The sequence below is a fragment of the Brachyistius frenatus genome, unplaced genomic scaffold (assembly GCF_029030835.1).
Source record: "Brachyistius frenatus isolate BFR_SWC_R1_liver_20210118 unplaced genomic scaffold, ASM2903083v1 Contig_218, whole genome shotgun sequence".
Taxonomy (NCBI): domain Eukaryota; kingdom Metazoa; phylum Chordata; class Actinopteri; family Embiotocidae; genus Brachyistius; species Brachyistius frenatus.
The window spans coordinates 297,704-322,500 of record NW_027210817.1 but is presented as its reverse complement, the minus strand read 5'-3'; the positions used below and the strand labels follow the sequence as shown (position 1 = coordinate 322,500).

General features: G+C 42.4%; 2 protein-coding genes across 4 annotated transcripts in view; both read left to right on the top strand.

Annotated features, from left to right (window-relative positions):
* Positions 1-24,797, top strand: part of LOC138633387 (uncharacterized protein DDB_G0287625) — a 231,828-nt gene that overhangs the window by 52,706 nt on the left and 154,325 nt on the right. The gene's annotated exons all lie outside the window — the stretch shown is intronic.
* Positions 909-24,059, top strand: LOC138633386 (B-cadherin-like). Of its 3 annotated transcripts, XM_069719589.1 has the most exons (19): positions 909-1,078; positions 2,216-2,330; positions 8,465-8,553; positions 10,266-10,466; positions 11,453-11,593; positions 12,028-12,183; positions 13,177-13,321; positions 14,404-14,576; positions 14,797-14,925; positions 16,025-16,210; positions 16,394-16,638; positions 16,977-17,119; positions 17,578-17,669; positions 17,781-17,913; positions 18,134-18,352; positions 19,300-19,430; positions 19,559-19,702; positions 20,545-20,789; positions 23,858-24,059. In XM_069719589.1, exons 1-18 carry the CDS (start codon positions 1,028-1,030, stop codon positions 20,755-20,757), a joined length of 2,706 nt encoding a protein of 901 aa, XP_069575690.1. In that variant the 5' UTR covers positions 909-1,027; the 3' UTR covers positions 20,758-20,789; positions 23,858-24,059. The 3 variants fall into 3 exon arrangements, with proteins under 3 accessions (XP_069575690.1, XP_069575689.1, XP_069575691.1); XM_069719588.1 differs by lacking the exon at positions 23,858-24,059 and having other exon boundaries at positions 20,545-21,328; XM_069719590.1 differs by lacking the exons at positions 909-1,078; positions 2,216-2,330; positions 23,858-24,059 and adding an exon at positions 7,594-7,613 and having other exon boundaries at positions 20,545-21,328.

The following is a 24,797-nucleotide window of genomic DNA, read 5'->3' as shown; positions in this document are numbered from 1 at the left end:
CCTACCTACCTATGTGTGTGTGTGTGTGTGTGTGTGTGTATGTGTGTGTATGTGTGTGTGTGTGTGTGTATGTGTATGTGTGTGTATGTGTGTGTGTATGTGTGTGTATGTGTGTGTGTGTGTGTGTGTGTGTGTATGTGTATGTGTGTGTATGTGTGTGTATGTGTGTATATGTGTGTGTGTATGTGTGTGTGTATGTGTGTGTATGTGTGTGTATGTGTGTATGTGTATGTGTGTGTGTGTGTATGTATGTGTGTGTGTGTGTATGTGTGTGCGTGTGTATGTGTGTGTGTATGTGTGTGTATATGTGTGTGTGTGTATGTGTGTGTGTGTGTATGTGTGTGTATGTGTGTATGTGTGTGTGTGTGTGTGTATGTGTGTGTGTGTGTGTGTATGTATGTGTGTGTGTATGTGTGTGCGTGTGTATGTGTGTGTATGTGTGTGTGTATATGTGTGTGTGTGTATTTATGTGTGTGTGTGTGTGTATATGTGTGTGTGTGTATTTATGTGTGTGTGTGTGTATGTGTGTGCGTGTGTATGTGTGTGTATGTGTGTGTGTATATGTGTGTGTGTGTATTAATGTGTGTGTGTGTGTGTATATGTGTGTGTGTGTGTATTTATGTGTGTGTGTGTGTATGTGTGTGTGGAAATGACACAGAAAGTGCTCCTAAACTCACACACAGCTCATCTCTGATTAATAACGTCACTGTCAGCTCAGATGTGCTCGCGCTCCGTCGACAGAGAGTAATAGAAACCTCAGGTATCTGTCTGGTCAGGTGTGTCCAAGCCTGTATGACCATATAAGGAACCCGGAACAACGCGCACCTGTGAGCTGACGTCACGCGCTGAGAGTACCTGCAGCAACTCGCCCGGCTGAACGCGCTCAGTTACTGAAACTACCTCGAGGGCGCGAGACAGAGAAACGCCGCGCGGACGCTTCTCGGAGGAATATATCCACACTTCTGGTCTTTTTGTTGGTTTTCCCGCGCTGTGTTCTTCAGCACAGCTGAGAGGGATCTGCTCACCGATGGGGACCGCTCGGTTCGCGGTGTTGAGCGTTTTAATCGTCGTTCTTGAGGTGAGACTTCCTCCTGTCGGTAAAAGTTGACTACTGGCGGTCTCCACCCATTTCTCCGGTGTACAACATCAAGATCTGACCGTTAATGTTGTTAATTTACTTCTTTACATCAGATTTAACAACGTTTAGTCATTTTGTAAAAGCCTCTGTTGTTTTCTGCGGATGTTTAGCGTCGTGTCGGTGTTCTCTGGTTTAATGAATCACCTCCATGAGACACTTGCTGCTGCCGGAGGTTCGCAACAGCTTCACACCTCACAAGTTGGACAATATCTGAAACTACAACTGCTTTATTTCACGTAATGTCTGAATGAATGTGTTAAACTCGGAGCACAAACGGTCGCATTCAATCGCCTTTTTTCATTTGTCCCCGAGTGTTCCTCCACCTCGCGCGTCCGTCCGTCGTCCGTCCTCGCGGCCTCGCCCTGTTCCATGATGACGCGGTCTGCAGATTAAAGTCCAACTCGCCGTGTTTTATCGCTTACAAACACTTTTAACACTAATCTTATTGAGTTCGACTCAAATCTCAGCGTGATTGATTGATGGACATACAACAATGTTGATAATCTATTTATTGTTACTTTAGGAAAAAAAAAAGTCTAGTTTTAGATTTTAAAATGTAAAAATCAAGTACATACTTTTTCCCTTTTATTTTATACATTTAAAAGGTAAACTTTTATCTCTCATTTTTTAGGTTCTTTTGATCAAATTAAGAATTGATGTTAAAAACAGGGAAACAAACTGGAAACATCAACAAAACCAGAATGAAAAAGGTTTTTTTCAGCTTACTGATGACATGATAACAGATTGTTTTCATTATCCACTAAATTTGATAATTATTGTGTTGATTAATGGGATATTCTTTTATATGCAAAATTTGAGAAAATAATAAACTTGCCTGCTGGGAGTGTTGAACCCGAATGTCTGACCAACAGTCCAAAACCCAAAGATATTTATTTTACGACTATATGACGAAGGAAAACATGAAATCATCCTATTAGCAAAGCTGGAAACGGAGAAAGTTTGACCTTTAAAAAAAAATAAAAAATTATCAAAACAGGTTTTGATGAATTTTCTGTGAGTTGGTTATTGATTTATGATCGTGGGTGTAATTTAAAGTGCTCTGTTTCTCACTGCTAGGCCTCAGCTGAGGGAACCACCGAGACGCCAACATGTGTTCCTGGATTTGACTCAAATATGTTGATTTTCAAAGTGAGCCGGAAGCACCTGAAGCAGGGAACCCGACTGGGCCGAGGTGAGAGTTGCTGTGCTGTTTATTCTTTATCAATTAGTAAAAGTCAAATTAGACGTGAAAGATTTTCAGTTCGAAGAGATAATAATAATAATAATAATAAACTTTATTTGTATAGCACTTTTCATACAAGAATTGCAGCACAAAGTGCTTTACAGCAAGAATTAAAGGAATCGACCAAAGTTACAAGCAGGAATGAAGCTTGTTAGTTTGTGAAGTCCTCGTCAAACGGCCTTCTGCAGATTATCTGATCACATTGTTCCCACATGAAGCCCAAACAAGCGCAGGTTTCAGCTTGCACTCACTCTGCACCTCCTGTAATGCTTCTTACCTGCAAGCCAGAACAACGTGGCCGAGCCTGTTCAGCAGGATTTCCTCTCAATGCTGTCACATGCTCACAGAAAAGCAGCACTTGCTTTTTTATTTTTGTGTTGATTTGCTGGAAGGAGTTTCATTTTCACTGGATTGTAACTTTTGTAGTTTTTGAATGTAGCTGCAGTTTTGCATCTTTGTCAGTTCATGTTAGTTTAACACAGTTGTCTCCCAGCTAACTACCCACTTTAATGTGGTTCTGTCCTGTAGTCTGAAAATGTTCTGTGTGATAAAAAGAGATGGACTGAACAACCAAGTTCACATCACAGTACTCTAGCTGTCATTCATTCTTCCAGCTCATCATCAGCTCTTTGTTTCCTGAATTAAGTTGCATCAGCACACTGTTGTATTATCAACAGCGTTAACTGATTTAAATATAAAGACTTTGTCAACGATGAACTAACTTAAGTTTAGGATGTTTCTTTAAGGGACACTGGTTCAAATAATGTGTTTTCTTGTGTGTTCCTGTTAGATGTGTTTGTTGTAACGTTGCGGTGAAGTTGCAGGACTTTTTTTCTCTTTAACAAATGACAGCCATGAAAACGAGATCACTTAAAAACTACAGACTGTTTATAAAAGTGTTCGTAGCTTCAGGTCTGTAAAATGGTTCTGATCCAGAAGTGTCTTCAGCTGCAATACCAGCGAGTGCCACTAGAGGTCGGCTCCAAAAAGCCTCCGGCTCCATAGACTCCCATTCAACTTCTCTCATCAAATCCAAAGTGAATAAAATGTGTCCATCAGTTATCTCGGTGTTGTTAGCTAAAGTCACTCCTTCTTCTTAGTTTTCTGGAGGTCCATCTGAAAATAATCCCTCATTCATTAGAAAAGAAGATTCAAGAAGACCTGTTTTTGGGGGCGTGTCTGTTTGATTGACAGGCCTGTGGTGCAGTCAGGTTACAGCTATCGGTGGGCGGGACATAGTATCGTCAGGTTTCCGATCAGATTGGTCAGATCCACTGCTGGCTCCTCCCCCAGCTCATCCAAATATGGTCACTTCCTGCTCCAAGCTGCTCCGAACTAGCAAAGATGGTGACAGACAGAATCTGAACTGGAGGATTCATAACGTTCACAAACCAACAATGACATCACTGATGGTTGATGACATCACTGATGGATGATGACATCACTGATGACATCACTGATGGTTGGTTTGAACAAGCATTTCAGAAAAAATGGCGAGTTGATTCAAGAAGTGATGAAGTAGTGTTCCAACTATGTTTTATATAACTTATGAAGACATGACATCCTTTTGTTTTGGAGCGATCACTGACACACACACACACACACACACACACACACACACACACACACACACACACACACACACACACACACACACACACACACACACACACACACACACACACACACTCTCTCTCTCGGGCTGATGCTGAATTGCTGCTGTCATGTACTTGTAAAAACGTTCCCACAGTACTTCATTGAGATGAACTCTCCTCAGACAGCTGATAGTTTTTTGTGGTGTGACCTGGACACCTAGTCAGTGATGACCACAGACCTGAGGCTCCTCCCATAATCCTCATAATGAGCTGCTGATCCTGTGAGTGTTCATGATGTACAAGTAAAGAAATGCATCAGAGGGTGAAGCAGCAGGATGCCAGAGTGCTTTGACTTGTAGATTAGTGGTTGTGTAATCTTGATAAGTGCATAAGGAAGTGGTTCATCTTCGTTTACCAGAAACACAGTCAGTCCATCTGGTCCTAGCATGTCTTTATTGATTATTTCACTAAGTCTTATAACTGAACTTTAAGTTTATAATTGCCCTCAGATTTTTAAACCTTCAGTCTGTATGTAATGGATGGGAGGTTGGGCTGGTATACTCCTTAGTTACTATCTTATCCTGCAGTGGAGCCGTTTACTGCAGCTGGAATATCGATCATGTGAACTCCATCATAATGGTAGTAATAAATTGAAAAGTAGGTTTTATACACCGTTCTTTTCACCAGTGGTGATGCAGTTAAGTCCTTGATGGTGATTGGAAAATGAGTCCGAGTTGGTAATGTCTTTGATTTGGGTTTGAAATTCAGTCCCTCAAGGATTTTGAGGAGTTTTTTTCTGATTGTTGTGATCAAAAATGTTTGGTTTTTATGGTGGATTTTTTTTTTTTTAATTTATTTATTTTTTTATCACTACCTGATGAAGTAATAAATCTGTAATCACTTCCTGTGATAATAATTATGCTGCACATCACAGAAATATTTTACTTCTAATGTTTATTTATATATTTATTGAACTTAGAGAACCATTAATTCAATTCAACTTTATTTATGTAGCACCAAATCACAACACAGGTTATTTCATGGTACCGAACACATTAAAGTCCTTACAGCAAGACTTTACAACATTATACAGAGAAACCAACAATTCAACAATTCCCACATAAGCTAGGAGGGAAAAAAAAACCTCCTCTTTAAGGGAGAAAAACCTCCAACAGAGGGAAGAAAAACTCCCTTTAACAGGAAGAACCCTCCAACAGAACCAGGATCAGAGGTGGGCGGAGCATCTGTTAACAGATCCAGGATCAGAGGTGGGGGGAGGTTCTGTTAACAGAACCAGGATCAGAGGTGGGCAGAGCATCTGTTAACAGAACCAGGCTCAGAGGTGGGCGGCCATCTGCTTCGACTGGTTGGGGTGAGAGGAGAGCAGAGAGAGAAAAGGACAGCATAGAGATAGAAGAGAAGAACTGTTGGTGGAGACGACAAGCGCAGAACAGAGACATGCAGCTCCATGACGGGACATCTGGAAAAGAAAGAACAGAAACTACACGAGCGAAGGAACTGAATGGAGACAACAGATAATAAGAAGAAACTATGGGAGAGAAGAAGATGGTGAGGTATGAGTCAGTTAAAGAGTAGGAGGAAAGAAAAGAAGCTCAGCATGTAACGAGGTCCCCCAGCAGCCTCGGCCTATAACAACATAACTAAGGGTTGGTTCAGGTCTACCTGCCCTAACTATAGGCTTTATCAAAAAGGAATGTTTTGAGTCTAATCTTAAAGCTAGAGAGGGTTTCTGCCCCTCCAACACAAACTGGGAGCTGGTTCCACAGGGGAGGAGCCTGAAAACTGAAGCTCCGCCTCCCATTCTACTTCTGGAAACTCTAGGAACCACAAGTAGACCAGCGTACTGAGAGAAGTGCTCTGCTAGGATTATATGGTTCTATAAGACCTCTAAGATATGATGGAGCCTGGTCATGTAGAGCTTTGTAAGTCATCAAGAGAATTTTAAATTATAGTCTTGATTTAACAAGAAGCCAGTGAAGAGAAGCTAAAACTGGAGAAATATGATCTCTCTTGTTAAATCCTGTCAGTACTCTTGCTGCAGCATTTTGGATCAGCTGCAGGTTTTTAATGAGTAATTTGGACATCCTAACAACAAGGAATTACAATAATCTAGTCCAGCAGTAACAAATGCATGAATGAGTTTTTCTGCGTCACGCTGAGAAAGGATTTTCCTGATTTTATTAATATTACGTAGATGAAAGAAAGCAGTTCTGGACATTTGCTTTATATGGTGTCTAAAGGACAAATCCTCATCAAAGATGACTCCAAGGTTCCTCACAGTTTTGCTGGAGGCCAAGACAACGTCATCCAGAGTAACTAAGTGATTACAGAAAGAATTTCTGAGGTGTTGTCTGAATTTAGAAGCAGGAAGTTTTTGGTCATCCAGGACTTTATGTCTTTTAGACAGACTTCAAGTTTTACTAACTGTTTAGTTTCATCTGGTTTTATAGAAAGATATAGCTGAGTGTCATCTGCATAACAATGGAAGTTGATGCAGTGCTTCCTGATGACATCTCCTAATGGAAGCATGTACAAAGTAAAACGTATTGGGCCTAACACTGAGCCTTGTGGAACTCCATAACTAACTCTTGTTTGTCTGGAAGACTCATTGTTGACATGGACAAACTGGAATCTATCTGATAAGTAGGATTTGAACCAGTCTAATGCAGTTCCTTTAATCCTCGTAACGTCTTCTAATCTCTGTAATAAGATCGTATGATCAATCGTATCAAAAGCAGCACTGAGGTCCAGAAGAACAAGTACAGAGATGAGTCCATTATCTGAGGCTAATAAAAGGTCGTTAGTAACTTTCACCAGAGCTGTTTCTGTGCTATGATGAACTCTAAAGACTGAACATCTTCAAACAGATCATTCCTTTGTAAATGATCACAAACAACTTTTTCAAGGATTTTAGAAATAAACATCAGGTTTTAAATTGGTCTGTAGTTTCCTAAAACAGCTGATCAAGAGTCGGCTTTTTAAGTAAAGGTTTAATTACAGCCACTTTAAAAGTCTTCGGTACATAGCCGGTTACAATAGATAGGTTGATCTGATCTAATATGGAAGTATTAATTAAAGTGAAGACTTCCTTAAAAAGTTTAGTTGGGATGAGATCTAACAGACAGCTAGAGGATCCAGATGAAGAAATAATTCTAGTTAACTCAGAAAGCTCATTAGGGGGCTAAAAGCTGCTAAAAGCTCCTAAAAGTTCATAAAAGCTGCTAAAAGCTCCTAAAAGGTCCTATAAGCTGCGTATGTTTCCAGAACAGACCGTCTGTGACTGGAATATAGAAACAAGGACTACATCAGCTGTCAAAATAAGAGCTTTAGATGCTGTTTAATTCATGTTCATTCAGCACTTAGACCTGCTGGATGAAACAAACAAAGAGACGTCTCTGACAACTGGACGTGTGGAGAAAACTCATTTAACATCTAGTAATATGGAATCACTTCCTTTGATCACAAACATTTAATCATTTTAATGTGAAGAACACATTTCCCACAAACCCCGTCACTTCCTGTTTCTCCTCTTGTTCCTGTTTCTACGGTGAAGACAGTTTTATTTGATGAAAACCGCAGCAGAGACTTTCTGGTTGGAAATGAGGAGTTATTGTTGGTAATTAAGAGTTTTGTTTGAAAAGATTTACTTTATGACGTTAATATTTTCAGCACAGATTCTGTTGACGACGTTTTTTGCAAAACAATATTAGGAATTTAAAAAAATTGCAAGTTCCCGCAAAAATTGCGAAGTTTGCTTAAATTTGCGGTAATTATAGAGATCGAAATATTTCCTAGAGGGGCTGAAAATACAAAAGACTTTAATGGCAAAAGGGTCTGAAGCGTCTGTTTTTAGAGTAAACAGTCGACTTCATAGTGACTGACTGCTGCACACTCACTGCTGTCAGTAAAATCTAAACTGAAGCTTCAGTTGGTGGAAAAATGATGACATCACTGATGGATGATGACATCACTGACGGTTGGTTTGAACAAGCATTTCAGAAAAAATGGCGAGTTGATTCAAGAAGTGACGAAGTAGCATTCCAACTATATTTTATATAACTTATGAAGACATGACATCCTTTTGTTTTGGAGCGATCACTGTTACACACACACACACACACACACACACACACACACACACACACACACACACACACACACACACACACACACACACACACACACACACACACACACACACACGTCCCCCCAGAGCAGGTGTGTGTCCTGCAGTTCATCCAGTGAACCGTCTTCTCGGCACATCGTGTGCTCTAAGTGTTAAAATGTTGCATCCTGGAACTGTGTACTTTTCTTTTTCTTTCTTTGTAAAGTGTGTGAGAATGACGCACACTCACGATCTGTAGTAATGCCATGTTATGTTTTTAATGTGTATGTATTGAAGCTGTTCAGTTTTTTCTCTGTATGGACCACAGTATTAATGGAGAACTTCCTTCTGTCGGTTCTCAGTGGGTTTCACCGACTGCACCGACCGCACCACATTTCTGTTCAGCAGCGACGACAGCCGCTTCATGGTACAGCCTGACGGAGTATTAACTGTAAGTAACACCCAACATCATTAACTGTTCAAATAGAATTTCTAACCAGTCCCTCCAGGAGTTTTCTTGTGATTGTTGAGATGAAAAATGTTTGATTTTTGCATTAGATTTTCTCAAAAATTCTGATGTAATTTGCAGAGTTTTAAGTGAGTTATTTTGTTTAAAATTGCAGAAATGAGAAAAAGTAAAAAAAGAAAAATGTGATTTATTTGAAGCACTAGCTGATGAAGGAATACATATGTAATCACTTCCTTTGATAATAATCATGATGCAATACCACAGAAATATTTTTGTTGTCATCTTGGGAACCGTGGAGAAAAAAAGCTCCTAAAAGGTCCTAAAAGCTGCGTATGTTCACAGAACAGAGCGTCTGTGACTGGAATATAGAAACAAGGACTACATCAGCTGTCAAAATAAGAGCTTTAGATGCTGTTTAATTCATGTTCATTCAACACATAGACCTGCTGGATGAAACAAACAAAGAGACGTCTCTGACAACTGGACGTGTGGAGAAAACTCATTTAACATCCAGTAATATGGAATCACTTCCTTTGATCACAAACATTTAATCACATCATTTTAATGTGAAGAACACATTTCCCACAAACCCGTCACTTCCTGTTTCTCCTGTGAACAGAGCTTTATTTGATGATGAAAACAGCAGCAGAGACTTTCTGGTTGGAAATGAGGAGATATTGTTGGTAATTAAGAGTTTTGTTTGAAAATATTTACTTTATGACGTTAATACTTTCAGCACAGATTCTGATGACAATGTTTTTTTGCAGAAAAATGGCATGAATTTTAAAAAATTACTTGAACTAGTTTTAATTTTTGCAATCGCAAGATTTTGATTTCCTGGAAAGACTGTTTAATTCTCTTCAAAACACTCACACATCCTTCATTTACACCCATATGGGTTGAAAGTCTCAGGAGTTCAGGGTAATAACAAGATAATAGAAGTGTAAGAAATTTTGTATCATCCATTGAAGGATGTAACGTTTGCATGTTGTAGTCTGGTAGTTAATTACACTACACTACATTACATTACATTTATCTGACTCTTTTTCTATCCAAAGCGACTTACAATAAGTTCATTTCAACCATGAGGGTACAAAACCAGAACAACAGGAATCAAGAAAATATAATTTCTTCCAGAAAGCCAAACTACAAAGTTCTATCGTTAAGTTCTATTTTAAGATACTAAAGTTCTACTGTTCAAGGTAAAGGAGGAAGAGGTGTGTTTTTAGTTTGTGGTGGAAGATGTTCAGAGTTTCTGCTGTCCTGATGTCAATGGGGAGCTCATTCTACCATTTAGGAGCCAGGACAGAAAACAGTCGTGATTTTATAGAGTGTTTAACTCAGTGAGGAGCAACAAGCTGATTGGTAGAAGCAGAGTGGAGGGAGGGGCTGGGATGTAGGGTTGGACCATGTCCTGGATGTACACTGGACCCAATCTGTTCACAGCACGGTACGCAAGTAACTAATTGGGAAAACCAGTCAGATTGAAATATAATATAGTAAACATTTAAATGTGCATTAACAAAACCTGGACTCTCAGACCTAGCTGCTCTGCTGAGTACATTTTCATTCCTCACATACTGACCTGAACCCACCTGTTGACAACAGTAGCTGTGAATAACGTTGCTCACCGATTGTTCCCTTCACACTTCATGCAGAGAGCTCTCATCATGCTGACGTTGTTTCCTCTCCAGGTGAAGAGACAGGTCGTCCTTCACGAGGGACATCGGGACTTCCTCGTCCAGTCCTGGGACTCACGGGGCCGCAGAATCACAGTTCCTGTCAAGGTGTTGCACCACGGGCACCACCACGGGCACCACCACGGGCACCACCACGAGAACCACCACCAAAATGTTGAGCATCACCCGGGGGCGCATCAACACAATAACACAACGGTGGGTGTACAGACATGAAGCAGACTTAAACTCACTGTGTGTGCAGTGAAACAACCTGTTGTTCTGTGGCAGACACTGCCACCCGGTGGCTGCACATGAACCTGCAACACCTGGCTTCAATTTAATTGAAGAATTTATCCAGATATATCTGGGTATTTTTGCAATAATGATATTATATATATAATATTTACATACAATTTAAACAAAATATGTATTATAGATTTATGTCAGCATAAACGTAATATTATGTCTTCAAATATTCATTAAAAACTAAACAAAAATGATCTCTGGGTTCTTTAGTTTGGGAACAGTATCTCAAAGTGAGATTCAGATCCTGTAAACAGCTGTGAGATAGTGCAGTGCTGAGAGCTGCTTCCAACTACTTCCTCACCAACGTCGGCAGATTCAGCGACCTTTAGGACGGATTTTCTTTAGTTTAGGGCGACGTCGACCCATTAATAACATTGTTGGAGTCGAGTCATTCACCTGAGCGTCTGCTGCGCTCTGTGTGAAGGGGGCGGAGCTTCCCGGTGTGAAACAGAGAGGACAGAGCAGGAACGGAGGAGAAATAGTGCGACCGTCAGTTAAACCCACACTCAGCTGAAAACCTGAAGAATACAGCAGCTCAGTCACGCGTGTTGCTCAATAATCTGCAAACGTATGACACAGTTCTGCTGGGTAACGGTGTGATGTCATTACATCACCAGGGCAGAAAATTGCCTTTAATAAGATATGCATTTTTTTTCTGCCTGCAGTTCTGTTTGGTAACACGGGTGGATCTGCATTTGATTAGATGACACCCATCATCTGTTTGTAGTTCAGGGTTACGTGGGAGGAGCTTATCCCCGCTCACATTGTTAAAGAGGACGGCGGTTTCACCACAGTAGTATTTAAGATTCGTGCATTTCATCGTAGTTGTTTCCGATTTCCAGAAGTGTTAGACTGGTCAAGCTGTCACTGACAAAAATGTTTGCATGTGTTCCCAGAGTGCAACTGAGCCACAGGTGCCGGTTGTGTATTTCCCCAAATCTGGTGACGGGCTGAGGCGGAGGAAGAGGGACTGGGTGATTCCTGAGCTCTCCGTGTCGGAGAACAGCAGAGGGCCGTATCCTCTGAAGGTTTCTCAGGTAACAGGACAACTGTCACTCAACTGCTTTTTAAATGTTTGTTTCTACAAACGTCATCTCCATGTTGGGTTCTACTGCAGCTTTCTCTAGTTTAATATTTATATTCTGGTTTGAATTCTTTTTAATCTATTTACGCTGTTAAAATAACCTTCAGTTTTCTTGCTTGTCTCCTAACCTGAGAATTTGAGATAAAAAGTAAATTACAGGATTAATTTCTTATGATAGCAGTTTAATTACTCTGATAAAATGTCCAGTATGATGAAACGACTGTTATCCAAGGATCACAAGAAACCTGTACATTTCCTCTTTACAGTGGTGTGTGTGTGTGTGTGTATATATAGAGAGTGCGTGTGCGTGTGCGTGTGCGTGTGCGTGTGCGTGTGTGTGTGTGTGTGTGTGAGTGGTTTAACTCGGTCCCCTGTGTTTTGTTCCAGATCCGCTCCAATGAAGATAAATCGATGAAGATCTACTACAGCATCACTGGTCCAGGAGCTGATCTGCCTCCGGTCGGTCTGTTCACGATGGCCCGAGACTCCGGTATTCTCTATATCACTCAACCTCTGGACAGAGAGAAGCAGGCAAAGTACACGGTGAGCATCCAAAAGTGATGAAATTAAAAAATAATTGTGTCCCTGCAGCCTTCAGTCCGAACAGAAGGTGCAAAAAGAGATCGATTAGTGTTTCTTCTCGAATGGCTTTGATGGATATGTTGGTACCCCTAAAAGAAAGAATTGATATAAATATAATATAAGAGCAGAACTTCATGCCTGCTGTAAACTTGGAGGAGGTTGGGTTCTGTTTCTGGAGCCTTGAATCTGTTCAGCTCCATGAAAGCTGAAGACTCTCCAGGAACTCTGCAGCGCAACATACTGCCCGCAGTTATAGAGCTCCGTCTCAGGTCCTCCAACAGGACCAGGAGCCAAAACACAGCTGAAAGCAGCCACAACGGATCAGAACCAAACACTGGACTGTTCTGAAGGGTCCTTCTATGAGTCCTGGTCTGAATCTATCAAACATCTCCAGAGATGAAACACGCGGTCTGGAGGAGGACGTCTTCCAGCCTGAGACACATGGAGCAGTTTGTTCTGGAAGACTTTTTAGTGTCTGGTTGTCCAACCAAATGATAAGTTAAGGGTACCGACAATTTAATTATTTAAAATATTCTGTTGAAGAAAAAGTCAAACGTAAAGTCTGATTTCTATTAGATGGTGAATAAATGATGGAGACCAATTACTTTTGTCAATTTAAAATTATTTCAGAGAAAACTGAGTTTCTTCCTTCTTTTTTTTTCCGGAGTGTTACCAACAAATTCATCCGTGTATTTTAAAGGCCTGTTTTTCTTCCTGAGGAATAAGAATGACAGTCTGTATGTTAACATGACATGCAGACAGAAATCATTGGAAATCATCAAAGGTGCAATGTGGAGGTTTTTTGATGTCTAACTAACATGTTGACTTTGTTTCTCTCTGTAAAAAACATTTATTAAGCCAGTATGTTTTGAAGTATATATATTTTTAATGATGACAGCTTCTATATGGATTATTCTTGCACGTTTTGTGTAATAAAACTGTGTCTGTCTGCAGTTTCAAGCGCATGCTGTGGCAGAAGGTTCATCAAAAGCTGAGGAGCCGATGGAGATCGTCGTCAAAGTGACCGACCAGAATGACAACAATCCTATTTTTGCAAAAGACACCTTTGTGGGAGAAGTTGCTGAGTCCTCACGAATAGGTATCAGTGGATTTAACACCTATTTTAATTTTAACCTGAAAAATGGGTCTGTTGGTCTGTTTTACTTTTACAACAGAATGAAAAGGACAGAGCTCTTTGATCCAACACAGTGCCACCTTTATTGGGACTTTTTCTAACACAACCTGTATCCTCATAATCTGATGTAGATACAGTCACCAGGCTAAAGAATAAGTACATCACATGAGACAAACGTCCCTTTTGAAACATTAAATTCCATTTAGCTGACACTTTTATCCAAAGCGATTTACAATAAGTGCATTTCCATTGTGAAACATTGCCTTTAGATCCATGTGCTGTTGTATTTTCAGAAGATTTGGGAAGATGAATTGACAGAAGATCGAAGTGTGCTGCTCTTCACCTTTTTAATAACGTAGAAATCTTTCTTGATTAACTAACCAGGGAAGTCTGTGGAGCTTCACTGTGCTGCCTGAGGGGGAGGTTGTGTGAGCAATAACAAGGACTAAGGTCAGAGCGAGGCCTGCTGTGTGCGCTACTTATCAGAGGAAAGATAAGCAGGATGTTGGGAATGTGCTGGAACATCCACAGCAGCTCCGACTGTCACTTTGCTTATATGGAGGATCAGAAAGTTCAGAGTCTGCTGGTGTTACGTGTGAACACAGCGCCGTGCCGTGATCGGAGAACCTTCCTAAATAGATACAGCGGGTTATGAGTGGTCCAGGTGGGTCTGAGACTTTCTTACACACCTGAAAGTTGAGCAGAGAAACGTCAAAGTTTGTGACAAATTGTTGGGAAACAGAAAGAAGCAGCAGGGACACGAATCCAACAAGTAGGGGGGGGAGCTACGATTGTGTTGTTGGTGGTGAGAAACTTGTGTGTTTTTAACGCGCTGTGAGCACGGTGTTGTCATGGTGGAGAAGTCTGTTGCCATGGCGACATAGTTCAGGTGGTCCACAGTGAATGTTTTCACCCTGACTCCTCAGAAGGTCCTAGCAGAACTGACCGGCTCCCAACTGGCTCCCAGCTTTATTTAGTTAATCACCTTTGTAATGAAGTGTCTTAAACTCTGAGAAGTTTCTAACGTCCACCTCTGAATCCTGCAGATTTTGAGGTGATTCGGGTTGAGGCCACAGATATCGATGAGGAGAATAACGACAACTCTGATATCCGCTACCGTATCAAGAGCCAGGACCCACAGCTGCCCAGGGATGGCCTGTTTGCCATCAACCCCATCAACGGAGCTATCAGGGTCAATGATGATGGGCTGGACAGAGAGGTGAGGCTCTAAACATATTCATGCTGCTTTGACACAAAGCTGCTGAAGTGATCAGTTTTCTGTTTTGATGTGTTCAGTTCTGTTTCTAAAAATATACCCGTGTCCTCTGAGCAGAACACATGAGCTCAAATGTTAAGATCTTTAAATTGAGAAATGTTTTAATGGATCACCTTCAGCTGAGTCTGTAAACTGACAGATTCATCACGTGTCTCTTCAACAGAAATACCCACAATACACTCTGGTGGTCGAAGCAGCAGACAGGATGGGAGAAGGTCTGTCTGGAGAAGCCAAGGTCATCCTCAAGGTGACGGACAGCAATGACAACGCTCCAGGTTTCACTCAGCCCTCTGTGAGTACAGCATATATATCTAATATAAATCTATCTTCTCATTAATGGAGCCCATGGACTTTCCAATCTTACGTACAAAATTTATACAAGTAGTTCTGACCGAGATCTGATTGGTCAAATCATGATGACATCACACCCTGCTCATCATTAGAAATATCACTCCACCTCCTCAATGGGAAAATAGAATTAGAGTAGAATTCCATATAATATGTAATATAATGTAGTTTCTACTTGTTATAGTTCTATTAAATGACCCATTTGGTGAAGTCGGGTCTCTTTTGGTCCTTTTTGGTCGCTCCGAGCACCCGTACCGTAACACCACGGATAGTCACGCACTTACAGTCCTAGCGGCGGCTAACTGGACCGGTTTGGTTTGAACACATGACACGGAGCTAAAATGTTAAAAACACATGAGTCCATGGATATCTTTGTTCATCAGATATCTTTGTTCATCAGATATCTTTGTTCATTACATATCTATGTTCATCAGATATCTTTGTTCATCAGATATCTTTGTTCATCAGATATCCATGTTACATTACATTTCATTTAGCTGACGCTTTTATCCAAAGCGACTTACAATAAGTGCATTTCAAACATGTTCATCAGATATCTTAGTTCATCAGATATCTTTGTTCATCAGATTGTTCATCAGATATCTTTGTTCATCAGATTGTTCATCAGATAGGTTAGGTATTTACTTTATTAATCCCCGAGGGGAAATGTTTTCGCTACAGCAGCATACAGAAGCAATAAGATAATAATAGAACAATAGAAAAGCAATAAAATAGCAGTAATATCTTTGTTTATCAGATATCTTTGTTCATCAGATATCTTTGTTCATCAGATTGTTCATCAGATATCTTTGTATATCAGATATCTTTGTTCATCATATCTTTCCCAGTTGGTAGTCATACCTGTGTTGCCATGGAAACGGAGATCACACTAACAAAGTTTGATATTTTAAGAGTGAATTGCTCCACAATATGAACACGTGTAGATTACATGTTTTATTGAGATGGAACTTGTTGTATGATCACAGTATTACACTCTTTACTACTTTCCACAGTGTTTACCACATCCTTTATTTCTTTCCCAGTATAAAAGCGTAATAGCAGAGAATAAAGCGGACGCTCTGGTCGTCATGATGTCGGTCAGCGACGGCGATGAACCTCATTCACCGGCCTGGAACGCAAAGTTCATGATTGTTGACGGAGACCCTGGAGGACTTTTCTCTGTGAAAACAGGAAGTAACAAACAGGACGGAATCATCTCTACTGCCAAGGTAGGAAGTCAAAATTAAATAAAAAAAACTTTAAATTAATACTTGTTTTATTTAATGGATGATGTTTCTGTGTCGTACGGCAGTTCATAAATTTTAGTGAAAGAATGTTGTTTGAGTTATGCAGCAGGCCGACCGGTCAGATGTGTCTGATGCTTTGTTCTCTGGTTCTGTTCTTCCGATCAGGGTCTGGACTTTGAGAAGACCAGCAAACACACTCTGCTGGTCACAGTGGAGAACGAGGTTCCTTTTTCCACTGATCTGCTCACGGCAACCGCCACGGTGGTGGTGACCGTGCAGGATGTCAACGAACCTCCCGTCTTCGATCCCATGGAGAAGATCGTGTCCAAACGGGAGGACCTGGAAGTGGACACGGATGTGGTGCAGTACACCGCCTCCGACCCGGACACCGCTCGCAAACAGAAAGTCATGTAAGATGACAAACATACTCTCTCTAAAATCCAAAAGGCAACCTGATCTTTTAATTCAATGTCAGCACTTGAAGACTTAACATTTTAAAATGTGATGAAAGATCAGGGCGGTTGGAACGCATTCAGCTCTGCAATTTGTCTCAAGCAGCTTTCAGGTTTCCACTGCAGGATATTCATCAAGTAGAAAGTTCTCCTGCAAACGACAATCACGATTAAATTCTGAAATTGGTGTCAACAATCCTAAATATGTCACCATTTATTAAGAAGAATATATGTACTGTGTTCTAACACATTGTGCCCCATGATGAAGCATTTACATCCGTCTTGTCATTGTCCAGGTATAAAATCATCAGCGACCCTGCAGGCTGGCTGAACATTGCCAAGGAAACGGGCCTGATTACGGTGAAAAGCCTCATGGACAGAGAGTCCCACTTCGTCAAGGACAACAAATACACCGCTCTCATTGGAGGGTATGACAACGGTAGGCGGGACACTCGTACAGCTGCTGCTTCATGGGAGAGGAAACCTGAAATGAAGCTTCAAATGGTGTTAGTTCCACGTCACATCAAAATATGAAGTTAAGAACACAGTGGTTAGCATTGTCGCCTCACGGCAAAAAAGGTTCCGGGTTCAAATCCGGTCCTGGGCATTTCTGTGCGGAGTTTACATGTTCTCCCTGTGCTTGCGTGGGTTCTCTCCGGGTTCTCTGGCTTCCTCCCAACACCCAAACAACATGCACCTCAGGTTAGATGGCGCCACGCTAGTGGCAGCCTGTTGCAGCAGCTTCCCCCCGAGATGCTGCTGTAGCGAAAAAAATTCCCCTCGGGGATTAATAAAGTAAAACTAAAATAAATAAAGAAGCCTGAATATCGACTTTATCCTCATGTGAGGACGAAAACGTCTCCAGAATTGATTGTAATGTGTCTGTTGTGTGTCCAGATGAAGTCCCGGCTACAGGAACGGGTACTCTGATCATTCTGCTGGAAGACGTCAACGACAACGCCCCCACCATCAATGAGCGCTCCATCGAGGTGCGTCCTGTTTCCAGTCGCTGGTCTGGTGTTGAGCTCCTGACAGGAAGGTGTTTCTGAAACGGATTAATATTAAATTGGTAACGTGACGGTGACCTCCTGTCTCTTCAGGTGTGTAACAAGGAGTCGGGTCCTCGCCTGCTGTCGGTGACGGACATTGACGGACCGGGCTTCACCGCTCCGTACAGCGTCTCTTTAGATGATATGTCCAGGACCAACTGGACCGCCAGGATGAACGACACCAGTATGTACACGATGAACACCGAGACAGGAGCAGGAGAGACTAATATCTAGCGTCTGCACAGACAAACCCATAATATGGAGTTCGATGAAGACGGACAGTGAAATGATTTTTAAATATTTTGGTGCTGAAACTCTCTACAGATTATCCGTCTGAATACATTCATGTATAAACTCAAACACTGCAGAGGTCCTAAAGTGTCCTCCTGTTGTCTCCGCTGCAGAAACGGGCATCATCCTGAACTTGGTCACAGAGCTGGCCCGTGGAGAGTACAAGGTGATCCTGAAGGTCGCCGACAACCAGGGTCTGGAGCAGGCCTGCACCGTGAAGGCCAAAGTGTGCGACTGCACCGGGGAGATCTCGTACTGTGACGAGCGCATCGCCGGATCCGACAACCTGCCCGCCATCCTGGGAATACTGGGAGGCATCCTGCTGCTGCTCAGTGAGTCTCAACTCATTATTGTTCAGTCTGTGGAGATTATTAATGTCAGTTCATCGCCAGTTTGGAACTGGGTACTCTCCCCGTTACCATGGGAACTGTGGTGACACACAGCAGCACAGACAACCGCTGGGTTTAAAACACAGGAAGCTGACAGTAAACTACAGCTACCGATGAAGCCTTTTAAAAGAGCAGAAGAAAGTTCCAACTGGAGGACACAATACTGAGAAATGGAGCGACAACAAAGTCCAGGAAGGAAATCCAGCGTGACTTGGATTCAACAAGAGAAATATCAGAAGTGTCTCCGCTGACGAGCTGCTGCAGCGCTGTGATGCTGTTTGAAGCGCCGCAGGTTCTTCTGGAGGTTTCATCTAAAGTTTGATCCACCGACTTCAGGCGCAACACCTTCCTGGAAATGTTTCACAATAAAAGCCATTTTATGAGGGGATTCTTTCTTCTAAAAGGCTGTAGGGCTTTTAATTTGAAAGATACAGGAAGTGTTGCGTTTCTATTGACCCGTAATGCAGTAACTGACAACACAAATGATAGCGGATCATAACGAGGCTTCAGGTGAATCAGTTCATACATCTTAAATGTAATTGAGAAATTTAAACTGCTCCATTTGTTTTTATTGAATGAAACACTTTGGATCTTCAAACAGATCAAATATGTTCATGACTTTCAACCAGATCAAGTAAACTGAAAACTGTATTTCCTCCATTAGACAGATAAGTGGCGGAGCGTCGTTCCACAGTTCCTGTTGGTGGTGAGAATACAAAGAGAAAAAGTTCTCAGAACCGGTTTAGTTCTGGAGGAAACTCTCTGGGGGGAAGTTCCTCTCACGCATTCTGAACGGATCATTAGCACCAGAACTTTCTCCTCTTTGTGACATGTCTGTTTGTGGCGACTTGATGATGTCGGTGTGTGACGGCTGTTTTTTCTGTGTTCAGTGCTGGTTCTGCTGCTGCTGCTGTTCGCACGACGACGCAGAGGAGAGAAGAAGGAGCCTCTACTGCAGGACGACGACATCAGAGACAACATCTACTACTACGACGAGGAGGGAGGAGGAGAGGACGACCAGGTGAAGTCCGACAGACGCTCACTCTGATTTTCAATGTTCATGAAGAGATGCGGTGATGATGTGTTCTGCTGCTTCTATTCAAACCTTCAATGTTTAAGACGTAGCTCTGCGTGTTGTCTCTCCATCAGGACTATGACCTGGGCGTCCTCCATCGTGGTCTGGACAACCGGCCTGAGGTCTTCAGGAACGACGTGGTACCAAACTTCATGCCAGCCCCTCAGTACCGACCGCGCCCCGCTAACCCGGAGGAGATCGGAAACTTCATCGTTGATGTGAGTGACAGACTCGGGAGCTAATCCAAACATACCTGATATTTTATTATTCTTCACGGCTTCTCTGACAGAATGTGATTAACACGAGTGGAGTCCCAGCTGTTGATGTCATGTTTGTCACGATATGAGTTAGATATCAGTTGATCCCACAGACTGGACATAAAACTACAGACTGGATATAAAACTACAGACTGGACATAAAACCACAGACTGGACATAAAACTACAGACTGGACATAAAACTACAGACTGGATATAAACTACAGACTGGATATAAAAGTGTTCGTAGCTTCAGGTCTGTAAAATGGTTCTGATCCAGAAGTGTCTTCAGCTGCAATACCAGCGAGTGCCACTAGAGGTCGGCTCCAAAAAGCCTCAGGCTTCATAGACTCCCATTCAACTTCTGTCATCAAATCCAAAGTGAATAAAATGTGTCCATCAGTTATCTCGGTGTTGTTAGCTAAAGTCACTCCTTCTTATTAGTTTTCTGGAGGTCCATCTGAAAATAATCCCTCATTCATTAGAAAAGAAGATTCAAGAAGACCTGTTTTTGGGGGCGTGTCTGTTTGATTGACAGGCCTGCGGTGCAGTCAGGTTACCGATCAGATTGGTCAGATCCACCGCTGGCTCCTCCCCCAGCTCGTTCAAATATGGTCACTTCCGGCTCCAAACCGCTCCGAACCAGCAAAGATGGTGACGGACAGAATCTGAACTGGAGGATTCATAACGTTCACAAACCAACGATGACATCACTGATGGATGATGACATCACTGATGGTTGGATGATCTGTATTTCCTGACCTATAAAAACATTAAGAACATGTTTCCTCTGCTTCTTCTCAGAACCTGAAGGCGGCTGACAACGACCCGACCGCGCCGCCCTACGACTCCCTGCTGGTGTTCGACTACGAGGGCGGCGGCTCCGACGCAGGAAGCCTCTCCTCTCTGAACTCGTCGAGCAGCGGCGATCAGGACTACGACTGCCTGGGCGAGTGGGGTCCCCGCTTTAAGAAACTGGCCGACATGTACGGAGGCGGAGAGGATGACATGCTGTAAACGTAGTGGAGAACCGACGCGATGACGGACAGGTGGTTGCTTTGTTAGATCTGAATGAAACCGACATCAGCTGGATGTTGGCGTTCAGCGGTCCATCAGCAACCACAGGATGAGTTTGTCTTTTAAAACATTTGATGGGTTCAGCTCTGTGCCTCTTTTACCGCCTGTTCCACTTGTATGCTGAAAAATAGAAGTGTTTTTTGTTCTCCGGTTCGTGAAGCTGGCGGGTCATCAGATCTCACCGGACACACAGAGGCTCGCCGCTGCACTACTAACGTTTGTGTAAACTTGTCGGCATGGTACTGTGTTCTGTTTTCTGGACTTTGTTCTGCTGTTTTGTATTTGTTTAAGGAGTTGAAATGAAATGATTGAGGTGAATCCAGGTAGGCAGCCAAAGCCACGCCCCCTCTGATGCTGTGCTGAGTCATTAATAAATGCTTTTTAAAAATGTTGGATAAGTTGATAACTTGATTACACTGGTGACAAATCTTCATGCAAGTTACTTTCAAATGTACTTTATGACCAATGCTTTAAATTGATTTTTTTATAAAGTTATCTTAATACAAAGTTGGACATGTGAATGTTTTATTTTCATTAATGAGATTAGTTTTGTACTCGAGGTTCAGCAGTCATAAAAGTAGATCTTCAGTAAGCAGCGCTGCTTCAGTCCAAATGACTGCAGCTGATAACCTCCGGGGAGGCTGATGTCTCCGATGAAGTTCATTGCATCACCTTTTAATGAAGGACTTGCTCTGATGTGTTTTAGCTGCAGAAGCTATTTTCAATTTTTTTATTCATGAAATCAACAAAAAAAAATATTTTCCTAGTTTCATGAACACGACGATCACCTGATCTGAATTTAGAGGAACAGCAGATTGACAGCAGAGATGATGATGCAGTCATGTGCCCATGGGGCGGAGTCTCCGACATCTTGTGTCCAGGACCCCAAGAACTGAGGCTGTCCAGGACTTTAGTGGGAGATAAAGTACCGGTCCTTTTCAGATCGGATAGGAGACTGATTGGCTGAATTTATAATCATACATTAATATCTTACGGAGCCCGGGAATGGACATAGAGAGAAAAAATTTGATCTTGTGCACAAAATACTAACTACTAAATATAGAGCACGTTGTAATGCAAATGATGCAAAGGATTATTGTTAATCCTTGTTGTATTGTCCTGAGATGCTGAAGGCCCTGGACATTGCTGGTCTGTCTTGGCTGATACGCCTCTTCAATGCAGCATGCAGGTCGGGATCAGTACCATTGGACTGGCAGACCGAGGGGGGGTTCCTATGTTCAAAAAAGGGGACCAGAGAGTTGCTCCAACTGTCAGGGTATCGCACTACTCAGCCTCCCGGGGAAAGCTTATATCAGGCTGCTGGAAATGACTCCGACCGATTGTGGAACCTCAGATTGAAGAGGATCAGTGCAGATTCCGTCCCGGTCGTGGAACAGTGGACCAGATCTTTACCCTCGCAGGACTACTGGAGGGTCCTGGGAGTTTAACCATCCAGTCTACATGTGCTTTGTGGACTTGGAGAAGGCGTTTGACCGGGTCCACCGGGGGTTTTGTGGGGGGTGCTGCGGGAGTTTGGGGTGCCGGACCCGTTGCAACGGGCCATCCGGTCGCTGTACAACCGCAGTAGGAGGAGTTTTCATATTCTCTGAATAAGTCAGACACGTTTCCGGTGGGCGTGGCCTCTGGTGGGCGTGGCCTCCGCCAGGGCTGTCCTTTGTCACCGATCCTGTTTGTGACCTTCATGGACAGGATATCTAGGAGCAGCCGGGGAGGAGCACGTTGGGTTCAGGGGTCTCCGGATCGCATCTCTGCTGTTTGCAGATGATGTGGTCCTGTTGGCCTCTTCAGACTCCCAGCATGCACTGGGGCGTTTTGCAGCCGAGTGTGAACTGGTGGGGATGAAAGTCAGCACCTCCAAATCTGAGGCCATGGTTCTCTGCCGAAAACCGGTGGATTGCTCCCCTAGATGGGGACGGAGTTCCTGCCTCAAGCGAAGGAGTTTAAGTAAAATGTGTGAACGAATTCATGAAAACACATGAACGGATTAACTAAAACGTGGAAACAAAATGCTATTTTGTGGCCTGGATTTAGTATTTCGTGTGCACAATTCAAATGTTTTTCTCTTGACGGGCTCTGTAATATCTCCAATCAGAAATTGGATGAATTTCCAGTGACCCGCCCACAGGAGCGACACGGTGCCCTCTACTGGTCAGCCGAGCAGGACGTTCATTACCTGCGTTTTGTGTGACTGATGGTGGATTTAGTCTTTTAATCATAAGATGTAGGCCTGCAAACATTTCTCTTCTACGTATGTCCTCGTTAACGTGGGAAACATATTTAGTAAAATGTTATTCTGCTGTCAGCAAACGACGGAGTGCGATCATCTCCTTGCACCATCAGTCTGCAGGTGTGTAGGTCGTGAAGGTGGTGGTGGACGGCGTGCTGCACCTGCAACAGATGACATAAATAAATCTGTGATGTGCTGAGGCCTGAGCTCCGTACCTCTAAGGAGTAACTTTGACATGTGATAACCTCATCTGAAAATGTTTCCCTGTTTAATATGAGCATCTGATATTATAACAATACAACATAAAAGCATAAGAAAAGGTCATATACAGTATAAGAATTAAATCCCGTTTCTGTGTACATTAGGGGGCAGTAGTGAGTCAGCCTGGCCTTGGTGTTACACTGACATCTGTCCCCCTTCAGATTCTGTGACTGACTGTTGGTGAAGAGTGAGGAGAAGAATGAGGGGACAGATTTCAGTGTAACACCAGCTCTCAGAGTTTCTGCAGTTTGGTAGAATTGACATGTTCCTGTCCTGCTGTTAGTTGGTGCTCGTTTTGAATTGGTCTCCATAGTTACTTCAGTTTGGCAAAAAAAAAACGCATCAATGCAGCCCTATAAGCACATCAGCTGGATGAGATTTCTTCACTATCCTGCCCAGCTAAATGATTTATGCGTTCATGTCATGAACAGTGCAGACTGTCAGATGTCTCTTCCTGCCCGCTAAAAGCTCTGATCCTCCGAGATGTTTGACTGACAGCTTGAACACATCCTCCTGTATGTCTTTGTTTAGGCTGAGATGTCCCACCTGCTGTCACCTCTGTGTCGGACCGTCTGCTGCCGGCTGTCTCTTCATGTCCCTTTCACCTGACTGCAGACCGTTAGTGGTACATGAACGCAGCTCACTCTTTCAGCTTGTACTGCCTGAGAGGTACAACCCCATTTCTAAAAGAGTTGGGATGCTGTGTAAAATGTAAATAAAAACATATTGCAATGATTTTCCAAATCATGTAAACTCATATTTAATACCAAAAAAAAAAGAAAAAAAAATAGAACAAACACAACATATAAAATGCTGAAACTGAAAAACATTGTTTTACTAAAAATATATGCTCATTTTTACTGTACTGCTCTCCTTGTGTGTGTAACTTGGTACACAATTCAGCAGTAAGCCAAACTCCATTCAAATGAATACGGGAGTCAGGAGGTAGCGTCCAAGCTCCAGATGCTTTAATGTGCAGCACCAACGTCCACCAATCAAATAGGAGTAAAACTAAAACAAACAGAAAAACACAATGAGCAAGAATGCATATTAATTACACACTATGAATTTAACTTGATGTAGCTCCTACGCTTCTGTAGCAGTCAAACGTATAGTGTAACAACTACTAGTTACGGATACAAAATTAGACTTTACAAAATATAGTTAAGAAGAAAATATTACTCAAATACTATTCTGTGGTCTGTGCTAAACAAATGCTTAGACTATGCTATCGAAGACGTAAACAGATGAAGGAGGGCAGCAGTGAACTTCCTGTTCCAGGTCAAAGTGCATGTCAAAATAAAGGCAAATTAACAACACAACCTAAAGGGCCCAAGAGGGGACGCCAGTTCCCCAGTCCTGAGGACAGAACGTTGAATTTGATAGAACCAACACGTCTAAAAAAAACAACCTGTTACTGGAATCAACTTTTTGGAAACAAGAAAGACCTTCAAAGAGGACCGTCTCAACC